Below are 13,323 nucleotides of genomic sequence, written 5' to 3' on the forward strand. Positions count from 1 at the left end.
TGAACTCCCAGGAATGAGGAAACAGTATCTTGGCTCCCCCCACCAGGCCAGTCACTAGGGGGACGGGAGAGAATTCTTAAACCATCCATTTAAGAAGCATTTAATTTGATTTAAACTGAAAAATAGTCCAGCTTATGGTTCAGTAGCTGGCTGTTCCTGCGATCCGGCTGCAGCAGTCTCCCATGCAGACCCACAGCTGACCTGCCACTGTATTCACGACTACCTCTGGTCTCCCAGCTTAAAATCTCCAATTATGCTGTTGTCACTGAGTAGACAGGTCCTCCTCCTGGCTCCGTTTGCAATGTACACCTGCTGTTTCTCTGTACTGTGCTAAGAGGCTCCTCTGAGCTCAGAATAGCTGCACAGGTTTGGTGATGGTCACTTTTCTAACTGCTATTTTCTTCTGCTAGACTCTTTCAGACAAAATTACTCTTTCCTGAGCCCAGCTCCTGCTGCTCTGAGAGCTGTGGACATGAGAGCATGTAGAAGAAAGAAAGTGGACCAGACCTTCCAAGTCTTTCCCTCCATGCTTGGTCTCACTCATGGCTGGGGTTGGACTGAGTAGCTCCTGGGGATGAAGAGGTTGAGAAGGGCAGAGATTGTGAAAGACTGGAGAAGGGAAGGCAGCTTGCACCACTGCTGGGTTTCCCAAAAGGAAACCTGAATATCCTGTCATTTACATATGGATGGTGTTCCAGGGAAGATGGTGAAAAGGGGATTTTTCACAGTTCTTAGATACCTCCAGTATGTTTGGATGGTTACTGGGAGCTAACAGTTTTTCCATGTAAAGATGATGTCTGGAGGAGCTGTCAACAGTCCAGCACAGTGACCAGCCTAACAAACAGCAAATTTCTTTCTCTGCAACAACCAGAGGCCTAAATGAAGACCCAGCATATAATCAAAACCCATCAGTGACCAAACCAGCAGCAAAGACTGAGTGGTGTTCAGGAGCACAGTAACCACCTAATGGTGTACGTGCAAGATGTCAGATGTGTGTGTGCTCAATCTTTTGGATCACAATTCAACTCTAAAACAGCCCATTAACAGCTACAAGGAATGAATGTATCCATAGTGCATGACAGGTAGCAGACTTTCTAGACAACGAGAGAGCTGTAAGAGGCTGTGACTCTTGTATACACATGCATTGAAGTCAACCAAGTATTCCAAGTCATTTAGCACCCAGAACTCACCACTTTCAACCTCCTCACACCAGGCTGGTTACATGCCTCAGCTTGTGTGGAACCTCCTCCTATGTCTTACTGCCTTGCACTGATGAGAGTGTATATCTGAATCTGCACTATGCCTAATGACCCCGTAAGAAGCAAAGGAAAATTAGAAAGCAGATGGTTTCCTGCTGGGTTAGGAGGCTGAATTAGCTGTCCATAAGGTCAGAGGAGTGCCACATGCAGTGTTACTTGTGCTGGGATAGGACTGCAGGACAGAGGAGCCAGGCTGGGACCTTCTCCTTTCAATGGTGGGTTTGTTTGCTGTAGGATTTTTGGATTTCAGTTCTTGATGTGTTGCTTCAGTAGGAGTGCTTAACTGCTAAGGTAATTGCTGTACAGGTAGAGGAGATGCCTGAACACCTTCAGCAAGGCAGAGATGTGGGCAGGGCCTACTTCCAATGCTCCAATTCCAGCTGCTACTGACAGCTCATCCATCACCCTACCGCCTCAAATAAAACCGAGGAGGGGCAATATTTCATTTGATAATCACTGCCACTCTGTGATTTTTGCAATAGTTTAAACTTAGAATGCAGATTTCATACAGCTTTTACTTTCCCTCTCATTTAGCCTGGAGTAAGTCTTTAATCTGAAGAGATCTGATTTATTTTGCAGCATTCTACTGATTACTCAACTTACCATGAACTAGTACAGCATTACTAGAAGCAAAGAATAGTTCTGGGACACAGTGATCTGGTGGGAAAGGGACTTCTGAGAAACATCCAGCTGCCCTCTCTGGCACCTGATTTACAGCTGCCTTTGGTGCACTGTGCAAACTGGGCATCTCCTTTCAGCATTAGTTCACTCTGGGTTGGTGGTTGGGTTACTTCCACTTGGAAAATCCAGGTCTGCATCTCAGGGACAGACTGACAAGGTAGGACAAGGGCAAGACCATTCACCCAGGGTAAAATCACATTAACTAGTGAGCAACTCATGCCAGAGACTACCCCTTACCACGTTTATCCTGTAAAAAAAATGAGGTATTTGGGATATTTGCGAGGAAAAAAAATATCCAGAGTATGTGGCCACAGAGTCTGCTTAGATCTTACTGGATTTATTAGCAATATCTGACCAGATATGACAGCAGGATCTGGTCCCACCTGATCTAGAAGCTGGTGAACACCTGGAGAAGGCAGACATGAGCTCTTGGCTGAGGAAAGGCCACAGCAGACAGTAGTTTTGCTGGGCCCACCAGCCAGTGTCCCAGAGCTGGCCACATCACATGCTGCCTCTTGCCTGCACAAGGGAACAGTGGGACCAGGAAGGACTGAAAGTTAGGAAAAAAGAAAAAAACCAGCAGGGCTCAAGAAGTGGCCTGTGGGAGGCACATATACAAGTACCAGGCCAGTCACTGCCCTTCATGGTACAACACATTTCTTTCCTCAGAAGCAGTAATTTTTTCAGAACAGTCCTCTTACAGCAAGTTCATGTCTTATTTCAATGTCATTGGAAAACTGGAGGAGGTATCTGTGAAGGAGAGGAACTGGGAGAAGATGGAGTGGCATACTAGCTATGACAAGCCAAGTTTGATGAAACACTGAAGGTGAAGGCACAGCAGACTGAAAAAGAAGATGAAATGCTGGAGATCTTTCCAGCCTTCCGCTCCTAACATGAGTAATTATAGCACTGAGGTGCTTGAGAAGCATTGCAAATGGGAGCACCAGCAGACCCACCCTGAAGGCTGGGAGGAGAGTCTGATGCTGCCTTATCAGTTCTACCTGTGCTTGGCCTCACCTGACCTCGAAGGGAAGAAGGAAGCAGCACCAGTCAGAACAAGCTCTCATATTTCAAAATGTGGTGATGAGCCACGTTGAGCTAGAAGCTGGCAAATCCACCTACACGACCTGTGTGCTCCTGCCAAGGTCTGCCCTGATGTGGAACTCCACGTGGTCAGTGCACTCCTGTGGACTACCTTCTGCCTTGGAAAAGCCAAGAAGCCCTGCTGAACCAGCTTCTGTATTTCTGCAGTCTTCTGGGGACAAGCCAGACACTCGTGCATGGAGGTACAAGCACAGTTGTGTCACTGGTGTGCTTTGCCTCCTCTGAGAAAGGAGAGATGCCCTACGATACCCTGCCCTAGATACACCCTCTCTGGAGTCTTCCATGCTGAGGGGACTGTTCCAGGTCTTCCAGTCCCTTGTTCTTGCTGCATTTTTCCCTCCAGCTTTCTCACATTTTCCTGTTTTCCCAATCTGGGGATTAAGTCCTCCTCTTGCCTCTCAAATCCCATCCTCATCATTTTCTATTTTTATTTTTTATCAGCAAGAAAATTTGTCCTGAGAAAAACACGTATCTTTACTGTTGCAGCACTGTGCATACGTCTGTCTTGAAAACGTCTTCATAAACAGAAGGACCAGCTGGTCTGAAATGACATCATGCAAGCCAGCGGGATATCACTACATCCTAATCTACCAACTGCCTAAGACTGATCACCAACATAAGAGTTGAAACCATTCTTGGGCTATCAGGGACCTGTGCAAGACTCCTGCAGGTAAGCATGATACTCAATTGGCAAAACATTTTGAGTAAGGAATACTGAAGGCAAACTGCTTGCAAGTAATGGAGGACAATTGCATCTAACTCTACAGAGGGGCTAAAGTCCTTAAATGTTTTCTATGCAAAATTCTTCAGGCTACCATGACACACAACTTTCTTTGCCAAAGCGCAGAGAGGTGGTCAGTCCATGAGACTGACTGAACCTTCAAGTCTACAGAAAGGTTGTAACAAGGACCTGGCCCTGGCAGGTTTAGCAGCCCACGCTGTCCAAACACTTCTCTCCCCCTTTTAAATGTACAGCTCAGACAAAGCTGACTTGCAGTTCTCTGAAATTTTCTGTTCACAAGTATCATTCTCACAGTTTCTTGGAAAATGTCAGTGACTGGGTGTGTAAGGACGGCCTAACATGAAAACACATTCCTTTGTCTGAGAGAACTATGATGGCTTTAGACTGGAATTACGTGCTTAGAGGACAGTCCTGTGCTTATGTGTTCCCTCTGTAACTCTGCATGGAAGTTCCAATAAAAAAATACACATGTAAGAGTGGGAAGGCAAAAAACCAGACAGATGAGACATTTCTTTTCATGTTGCTTTCTGGTACTGAGCACAGAGCAAGGACAAGAATGGGTTACACTTTGTTCCATTAAAGGTTACTTCAAGTTAAACTTTCACTTTGTATTTTCAGAGTCAGCAATTTGGAGACTTAAATTACCTAACTTGGAGATTTAAACTGCCTAACCTTCCCATGTTTGACAGCCCTTTCTGGATGATTAATGGAAAGTTATAAACACCATTTGCATAAGAGTATCTGTCTCCTTTGCTGGGAGGAAGAGGTTCCAAAACTGGCTTTGTAAGACTAAAGAACAATACATCAGTCTTCTAAGGTCTAAGCAAACAAACAGTGCAGATTTCTACTATTTACAACCTAGCTACTATTCATCAGAAATCAAGAACCAGTCCTCATGTTGACAGTAGAGCAGCATTCCTCTCACAGAATGACCAACAGTCAGACCTTTGTCCCCACCCCAGCTCCCCAGGCAGCATTACAAGCTCCTAGAAAGAGATAGCTGTGACTGAGGTTACCTCCAGGGCAGTAGCATTCCCAGCATCAATGCCATGAACGTGTTTTGTTCCAGAAGGTACACGCAGGATCTGCTTCACCCAGGCAAGTAGCAGGCACTAAGTGCCTCTTCTTCCTATCACAGATGTTACTTTCCCAACCATGGGTTGGCAGCAATCATACAAATCCAGGAGAATAAGCCCTCCCTTCCATGCAGAAATTACAACAAGCTCTCATTCTAAAGAGAGAGCATTGCCAGGGCCATGAAAGACAAATCCAGAAGTTCTGCTTCAAATGCATGCTGGTCTTCCTGCTTGGGACAGATAACTGCAATCTTGTACCTATGACTCCTACAGATAGTCTGACTGAGCTGAGTGCTTTCCTGGATCCCGTATCACCCCCAGCAACGCTGCGCCCCACACTATCTCTGTGGACAAAAGGTGGCTTTGCAGTTCCTGTTCCCATCACTGCCATGGGTTTTCTTCAAATTTCTTTCATTGAAACTACTAACCTGCCTTCCTCCTACTTTGTGGGGAGAGTGTAATGAGACTCCAGCTCACCTGGAAAAAATAGGAGAGAGCTGCAAACAGTGGCTTCCAGGGAAGTGAACTGTACTATGAGCACACACACAATGCCAAAATCCAGCTGGGTACCTGAGGTAAAGGCAGAAGCCATTCTGAGGCTGCCAGACCTCTCCAAAGCATGAACACAAACTTTCTGGAATGTGCCCCAACAAGCAGCTTTGGCCATTTTGAGAAGGACAGCAGACTGTCTGTCATGCAGAATGAGGCACATATTGACCCTCTTATGAGGTAGCTCCAAATTTCCTCTCAGAGCATGAACCCACAGGTCTTGAGTTGTCAAAAGTGCAGGCACTGGTACAATTCCTGGAATTTGCTCTTGTTTAGGCACAAAACAACCTTGCATACACACCCCAGGTAGAATATAAGGCACAGTTTTATTTTCCCTCACCCTCCTTTCTCAGTTCATACCCATCACCGTGTTGTTTTCTGGCAACATGGCTCTTCAGCAGTTGTGGGGATCCTTGCGACGTGCTCATTCAGCAGCCAGTAGAAGGACCCTAAACTCAGGGAGGCTCAACTGGCTGCTCAGAGTTCCACTGTCCTGAGCAAACTCCTCTGTGATCTGTCGCTGGGCAACGCAGTCAGACATTCCGAGCTCATTTTGACTTGTCCACAGCATGACCAATGGGGACATCCAGGGTGACCTTTGTGTCCATGGCCACAACCTTGGTACCCACCTGCAAGAGAAGTGGCACCGTCAACTTGAACTAAAAGGCCAGAAAATTCCAGCACCAGTGGCTTTCAGAGGGTGCTTCAGCTCCAGGATTTGTCTAAGAAAGGAAAGCACACGTGTATTTACAACCAAAATTGACAGAGTCCCATAAAGAAAAGGGAACAACCATGAGGGATTTCCCCCTTCCAATCACTGGGGAAAGCTGAAGACTTCTGTCTTCTTCCCTGCCAAGTAATACAAGACATGGGCCTTCAGATCCTCCTGCCAGCTGCTATGGCCAGAGCTGGATACAGAGCAAGCACAAAAAAAAAAAACAACAACAGAGAAGAGGCTGTGTAATAAATTGTGTAATAAAAACATGCAGGATGCACAATGAAACATGCAGGCCAAGGTCAAGGAAGCTGGTTGGGATTAAACAAATACGGCAATTGAGCTCTCATCCTAAACAAGGAACGAGACTTCTCCAACAAACATTGGACGCTGTGTGGCACAGCCAGGAAGCTGCCATGTTGGCAGCACTACAGCAGAACAGTCACGCTCAGCCTCACTGAGAAGGGCTGACAGATGATCATGAAGCTGCCCTGCCACATCTCCCACAGAGCTGACTCAGGTCTCTTACAGGGAATGTCCTTCAAAAACCTTCAACACATCTTGCAGCGTTTCTCACAGCTGCAGTCCCTTCCTACCAGAAGGTACGTGCCTAAGTTATCACAGTCCTGGTGCACAAGCAAGGGAGGAGCTGAGCTAGAATTATTCACACCTATCTACATTGTGAGTCTGAATGCAACAAACCCTTCTGATAGCAGTAGCAGAGGGAAAGCTGCACACTCACCTGGCATAGTCCCTCCACAGGCACAGCGAGCAGCTTTCTTTCCTCCACTGGAGCAAAACGTGCAGCAGTGGAACATGCCTTGGTGCTTGCGGAACTTGCTTTTCACCATCACAATGAATGGAGAGCCCTGCAGAGGACAAGCAAGCAGAGAAGCTGCTGCAGTGCATGCTACCCAACGTTGCGTCTGCATTTCTAAAAAGAAGCTGGGTGATCCTGTCAGTCACAGATCATTGACATGTCTTAACTGCCAAGTGATAGAACCAACTCTTAGAGAGAATTAAAGCAAATACTTAGAAAGGAGAAGTATGTAAAGAAGCAATGCATAACAAACAAGAACTGCTACCTGTACATGCTGCCCTTTCACATAGACGCAGACAGCATACAAGCCTGGCTCCTCAGGGCTGTAGGAAATATGGTAGGTACCATCACCATTATCACACACTGTTGGTTTGACTGCACTATGAACAGAAAAAGAGAAGCCCAAGAGATCAGTGATTGACAGCAAATTGCTGTACCTGTGAACTACTGTTTGGCCCTAGATTTCTGGTCAAGTCCTCATCCTCACCCCTGTTCAACAGCTGTGGTTCTTGAGTGAGCCTGACAGAATGCATAAGCAATGCTCAGGCACTGAGTAGCTTTCACACACACCTGCTACAGGGAGCTGCAGTACCCATACAGAGGAAGTCGCACAAAGCTAGCTGTGCTGCAAGGATCTGCAGTAACCAAGAGCTCTGAAGGAGCAGATGACTGACAGAACACTTGCAGGTCAGATCATCCCATCTGATAAGAGCCCTCCAAAAGGGGGTAAACACATAGTCTTGTAGAACAATTTACTTTTTGAGGAGCCCATGAGGAAGACAGGACATAAACAGGGTAGGTTTGAATCACTTCAACTACTGCCCCAAACACACTGACCTCAACTCTTCTGTGACACTCTGAGGAGCTCTAGGTCCCTGCTGGCCAATTCCCCTTCCCAAAATGAAGCTCAATGGGTGTCACACTACTTGTGGACAGTGACAGGAAAAACCATAATCCAGTTACTTGGGAGCTGATTGCCTACTTTACAGAAAGAGCCTTCCACAAAAAAAATAGCAGGCAGCTCTTTAAAGAGGGAGGTAATCTTCCTACTCTTTACTATTTAGTCTCATGTGCCCCACAACATGGCCATTTATAGCCTCACAGATTAATAGGTTGTATTCTCCATCCCCCACTATATTACATCAAATATGACTGCCTGCATCACTTCCTGCCATGAACTGCGTGCTGATACTTCAGGCTCTTCAGCAGCTGCTGTGCCTCACCCTGAAGCCAGACAGCTTTCAGCAACAGATGTAGAAACTGCCTAGGCATATGAACAGGAAACTGAGTTAATGTGGCCACAGCAACCTCTACCCTACCAAGCAAAAGCCACATAAACCTTACATGTACACCTCCTCGTACCATCTGTACACCTAATGAAGGTACAAAGGAGCAATATTCTTGAACAATGATCCTTCACTGGCAAGCATCTGTGTACCCAGCTCTGTTTCTGTATGAGCACATCAATACTTTCTCATATGAGAGAAGTTTAGCATCCTGTCTCTTTTCAGGTCATCCCACCAAGAAGAAAGCCTGCAACAATTGTGCTCGCATCTTGACTCAGCTGCAGCGTATGCACCCGAAAAACCCCAAGGATGTGAGAGTGCTCAACACTTGCAACAACAGGAGAAAGTGTGATGAAGTATTAGCAATGCTTTTTTCTCCAGAACAGAAGTTTAGGCACCTCCATCAGCTGCCAGAGGTTCTGGGGCTTGATGGCTCACAGTGATCGTTCTTGGCATTGCAATGTTGTATGCTCATTAGGTTTTAACAAAAGCAGGAGCTCTAGGTGGCTGCTGGTAGGGGTGGGAAGCAGCAACAGCTCGCTATGCAATACTCACTGTAAGCTGAATCCTTTAAGAAGCCTCAGACCACTAAGAGATTCAATACAAGCATGAGCCAACAATGTCAAGCTCCACACTGTATACAACTGCTAGAAACCACTGCTACACTGGTGCGAAAAACCACTGTGCCTTTACTTCTTCAGATGTTGAAGGACTTCTTTAAACCTGTCCAAACAAGGAGGGAGTCGGGATAAGGGGGACAGAGAAGCAAACTCAGCGACTGGGGAGTTGTCTAGTGAAATACCCACCAGTCCTTCTTGTCCTTGTGGGTGATGGTGACCATCACGGCTTCTCCTCCTCTCCCCATCTGCTCTCCCATGGTGTCATTGCAGAGTAGGGTAAAGCCTGTCAGCTCATTCTGATGGGCACTGCAGAGATCTGGAAGGTGGAGAAAAAGTCAAGAAAGGACTCAACAACCACAACTGCTATCTCCCACCCATGTGGTAGTATTTTAATCCTGCTAGAGCACACCTAGGACTCCACCGATAGGGTATATGGCTCCCTCCACCCACAGGAAAATGTAAATATACTACCTAGAGGTCTGCTTCCTAGAGGTCTGCACAAATCAGGTGGCCACCTGCCTACACTTCTGAGCCCAGCAGGTGTCCTCCCTATGGGCTTCAAGGTGCCCCACACACCCAGGAAGGAGCACACCACCATACAGTGCAGAGCCCTAGAGACCTCAGCACTTGCACTGTGACACAGAAAAGACTGAGTGAGCCCTGGGTCTGCCCACCTGTGCTGCGCAGGCCAGAGGTCGCTTCACCCTGAGAGCTAGTCTGAGCATTATCTGTTTGCTGGCTCTGCCCCAAGTCTTTAGAAAGCAAACATCCATGAAACCACCTATGCCAATTATTCCCTGGACATTCTCAGAAACTGTAAAGACAAGAAGCCAATACAGCCTTCAGCTGCATCCCACCCAGACACAGAGAATGGAAACGTGACTTCAGGGAGTAACAAGTGGTATGGCACCCTGTTACCTTCCCCATGCAGGGTACATTTGGCTGGATCAACAGTTTTGCAGATAATGGCCCCAAAAACCTCATAGCCTTGACATTGCCCTGCCCTCTCCTGGGGAGAGAACTGAATGCTGTCATCCTCTCTGGGGTGGGTGCTGTAAGCAGTACTGTTCAGCTTTGCCAGCCGATTTGCCACCACCCCTTTGGTGACGAGGATTCCCAGGTCTGAGCCACTTGTCAGCAAGCGCTCTGTGAACTCCACGCCTGTCCTCATGTCCAGCAAGAGCTGCTGCAGCTGGGCCTTCTGCAAGTGCAGCAGGTTTTCCTTCTGCACCTTCAGGTCCTCCAGCTGCTTCAGCAGCCGGTCCCGGTGCTCTTCAATCGCTTTCACATATCCTCTGGCAAACAGACTGATCTCCGCGGCCACGGCCTCTGCACGAGCACTGATGGCACTGCCCACATCATCAGTCTGGCTCAGCACATCTTCTAACGTGCTCATGCGCTGCTGGGTGCTTCTCAGCAGCTTCTGCAGGGAGTCCCTGTGCCGGTGCACAGCATTGCTGGTGAAGTCATAGGGGTGCTGCTGGTGCCTTTGTGCAACGCAATCCTGGCATACAGGCTGGTCACACTGCTCGCAGAACAGCCACAGCTCCTCTGAGGGATGGGAAGGGCAGAAGAAAGGCTTCTCAGCCTGGCTGCAATCCCTGGTGCTCTCCAGCTCCATCACAACATGGGAGGCAGTCTTCTTCTGTCTCCTAGAAGGGAGCAACCACAGAACTTTATGCACGTTGGATATGAAATGCTAACATCCAAGAACGCTTACAAATGCCAGTCTGCAAGTCAAAGTGCACTGCTCCCTCCTGTCTTCCCTGAAATTCATACTGCATGAAGGACTTGCATCTCTTGAGAACAAGGCTCCACACAAAAGAGGACACCATCTGCAAAGACCTCATTAGAAGCTGCTCTCAGGCCCCCCAGATGCCGTCAGCACTATTTTCAGATGCAAGAACTGTGTGCCCCACCACTGCCACACACCCCAGGGAACAGGCTGCCAGGCTGCTACTGCCAGCAGCCCCTCCATGGAGCCTGTCAGGAGCGGGATGGTTGCAATCACCTCCAGAGCCCACTGTGACAAAGCCAGCAGGAGGAAGGCGTACGCTGCCAAGTGAGAGCTGGCAGAAGGTGTCTCAAACAGAACTGCTCACTGACAGTTACTTTTAGATAGAAACAGGTGGTGTCAACCCAATGATTTTCACCAGTGTTAGATCTGCAGAGGCAAAGAAGCTCAAAATGACCCTCCAAGGGAAAATCTAGTTCAGGGAATAGGCAACAGTCTGTGGTAAAATGTTTGTTCTGAAAGTCAACCCCCTTTTCCTTTCGGTTAGGTGCCACTAAGAGGATATGAGGGGTTGGACACAAAGCGTATTTTAACCAGATAGCCACCATGACACATAGTTCCACTGGAATGTTTCCATTTTCTGTTAGTTTGGACACTGGTAGCCAGTTACTGACTGGGAATGAAAACCATCTCTCTTTTCTGTCTTCTGGACTGATGACTGTACATAAATAAGCTGTTTGTTGGCAGTTGCAGAGGGAACTCTGAGCCACAAACAATGAAAAAGTCTGTGAAGACGAAGCTCTAGTGTTGTGCTGGCAATCTCGACATATGGCAAGACATGGCCCATTACACTATTTTGCTTCCCAACAATTTCCCTCAGGTACAGCACATTTTCAGTGCTTTCTAGCAGTATTTGCTTACATCCTCCACATTTACACTTCCCAGACTTCACCTAAGATTATCTCACTTATTCCAAGAGGCACAACAGTGTCACTCAGATCCTTAGATATCTTTCTTGTGCAGCAGGAAATCATTTCAAAATTGCTTTTCTTGGCCCTGGTTCTGCTCTGCCATCAAGAGAAAGCAAGTGTTAGTCTGCAGATGCTAATGGGGTGAAAAAATGATATCAAGAAATATGGCCAGAAGTGTGTCATTGGGACAGTCCTCCCACTGCTTTATACCTTGCACAGCTATTTCTGTCAATGCAGTAGGCTGCTATTCAACATCTCTGTTCATTATTCTTCAGCAGCTTGCATGGGCTATAAGGCATTAGCTCATCAGAATGGCATGCTGAAAATTGCAGCCCTGTGGAAAGGTAACTGAGAATCAGAGCCACCTCACAGGCACTGATATCTGCAGGGAGAAGGGAGGTGAGGAATTTGCCTCAATTCTTTCTGTGGAAAGACTTTGCTATTAAATGGAAAAAGGCAGAAAACATGGAGCGAGTAGGCCAAGCTGATTAACCCTGGCTGTAACTTCCTGGGACAGCATTACTGAAGGTTTTCCTGACCCTGCCTGTTGCCTCTTTGCTTCAGAAGGCTATTCAGGCTTCTGGTCATTTCTCCTCTGCAGCACTGCCCTCCTCTTCTGCTCGTACATTACCAGAACCCCACCTCTTCTTCTTGCTCAAGTGACACAACTCTCTTTGAGGTGAAAATCTCTCCCCTGCGTTTTCTTTAGTTTCCAACAGAAACTACATTCCAACAGAACTAAACTCCACAATGACTTGCACGCGGCAAAGCTATAGCACTATTGCTGTAGGATCCTGGCCTCACATACATGCTGAGAGTGCATGCAGGATGCGTGGGCACAACAGTTAGGAGCATTGGGAGGTGGCAACCATAGCAGTCAGGTCAGGTCAGTGTCAGGCCTGCCATTCCACCTAAAACTGCCTTTGTACATACTCACGTTTCTGGAGTGAAATGACCCCACAGCATCTTAACCTCCCGCCACAGCCCTGGGCGGGCTGTTCCATGCCCAGCGCCCTGTGGTGCAGACCCTGTCCCTAACCCCCAGCTGCCCCTCTCCTGACACAGCTCCACGCCATTCCCTCGGGCCCCGTCGCTGAACCGTACGGCTCAGCGCTGCCCCTCCGCTCCCCGTGAGGGCAGCCTCCCCAGCCCACCTCCAAGCAGGCTACAGCGCCGCGGCCGACTCCCGGCAGCCCCGCCGCCCTCACCTGTGTGCCTGGCAGCAGAAGAGGCAGAGGCGCGCCCCGCAGGTCTGGCAACGCCTCGCAGCCGCTCCGTCGGCGCACAGGTCGCACCCCGCCGCGCCGGCGGCCCCGCCGCGCCCCAGCGCCGTGTAGTCCGGGATGAGCTGCCCGAGGCCGCCCGACGGCAGCGCCACCTCGGCGTCGCACAGCGGGCACAGCACGCTGAGGGCGGCGGCTCGGCCCGGCTCTCCCAGCGTCCCCAGGCGCCGCAGGCAGGGCGCGCACAGCGAGTGCAGGCAGGGCAGGAGCCGCGGCTCCACGCAGGGCTCGGCGCACGCCGGGCAGCGCGACGCGGCCATCCCGCCTCCCGCCCGGCCGCTAAGGGTCTCTCCCGCCGGCTGGCGCGGGCCGCCCCGTTGCTCCGGGCGACGGCGGTTGGGGGCGGGGGCGTCTCACGGCGATCCGCGGTCTTTCTGTGTGAAAGAGGGGGCAGGCCCAACCGTAAGGCGTCTTCCGAGGACCTCCAGCGACCACTTTCATTATTAACTTCAATGATGCTTTGGTTTCAGTTACATCAATTG

General features: G+C 48.8%; 1 protein-coding gene across 1 annotated transcript; it reads right to left on the bottom strand.

Annotated features, from left to right (window-relative positions):
- Positions 1–5,493: 5,493 nt before the first annotated feature.
- On the bottom strand, positions 5,494–13,101 carry TRIM45 (tripartite motif containing 45). Its single transcript, XM_042867232.1, has 6 exons — positions 12,767–13,101; positions 9,771–10,504; positions 9,039–9,168; positions 7,212–7,326; positions 6,869–6,995; positions 5,494–6,040 (listed from the first exon to the last, which is right to left on the bottom strand). Exons 1-6 carry the CDS (start codon positions 13,099–13,101, stop codon positions 5,889–5,891), a joined length of 1,593 nt encoding a protein of 530 aa, XP_042723166.1. The 3' UTR covers positions 5,494–5,888.
- Between the last annotated feature and the right edge of the window lie 222 nt (positions 13,102–13,323).

This window comes from Lagopus leucura, unplaced genomic scaffold (genome assembly GCF_019238085.1).
Source record: "Lagopus leucura isolate 7727_CA_CO unplaced genomic scaffold, USGS_WTPT01 Super-Scaffold_100001, whole genome shotgun sequence".
NCBI lineage: Eukaryota > Metazoa > Chordata > Aves > Galliformes > Phasianidae > Lagopus > Lagopus leucura.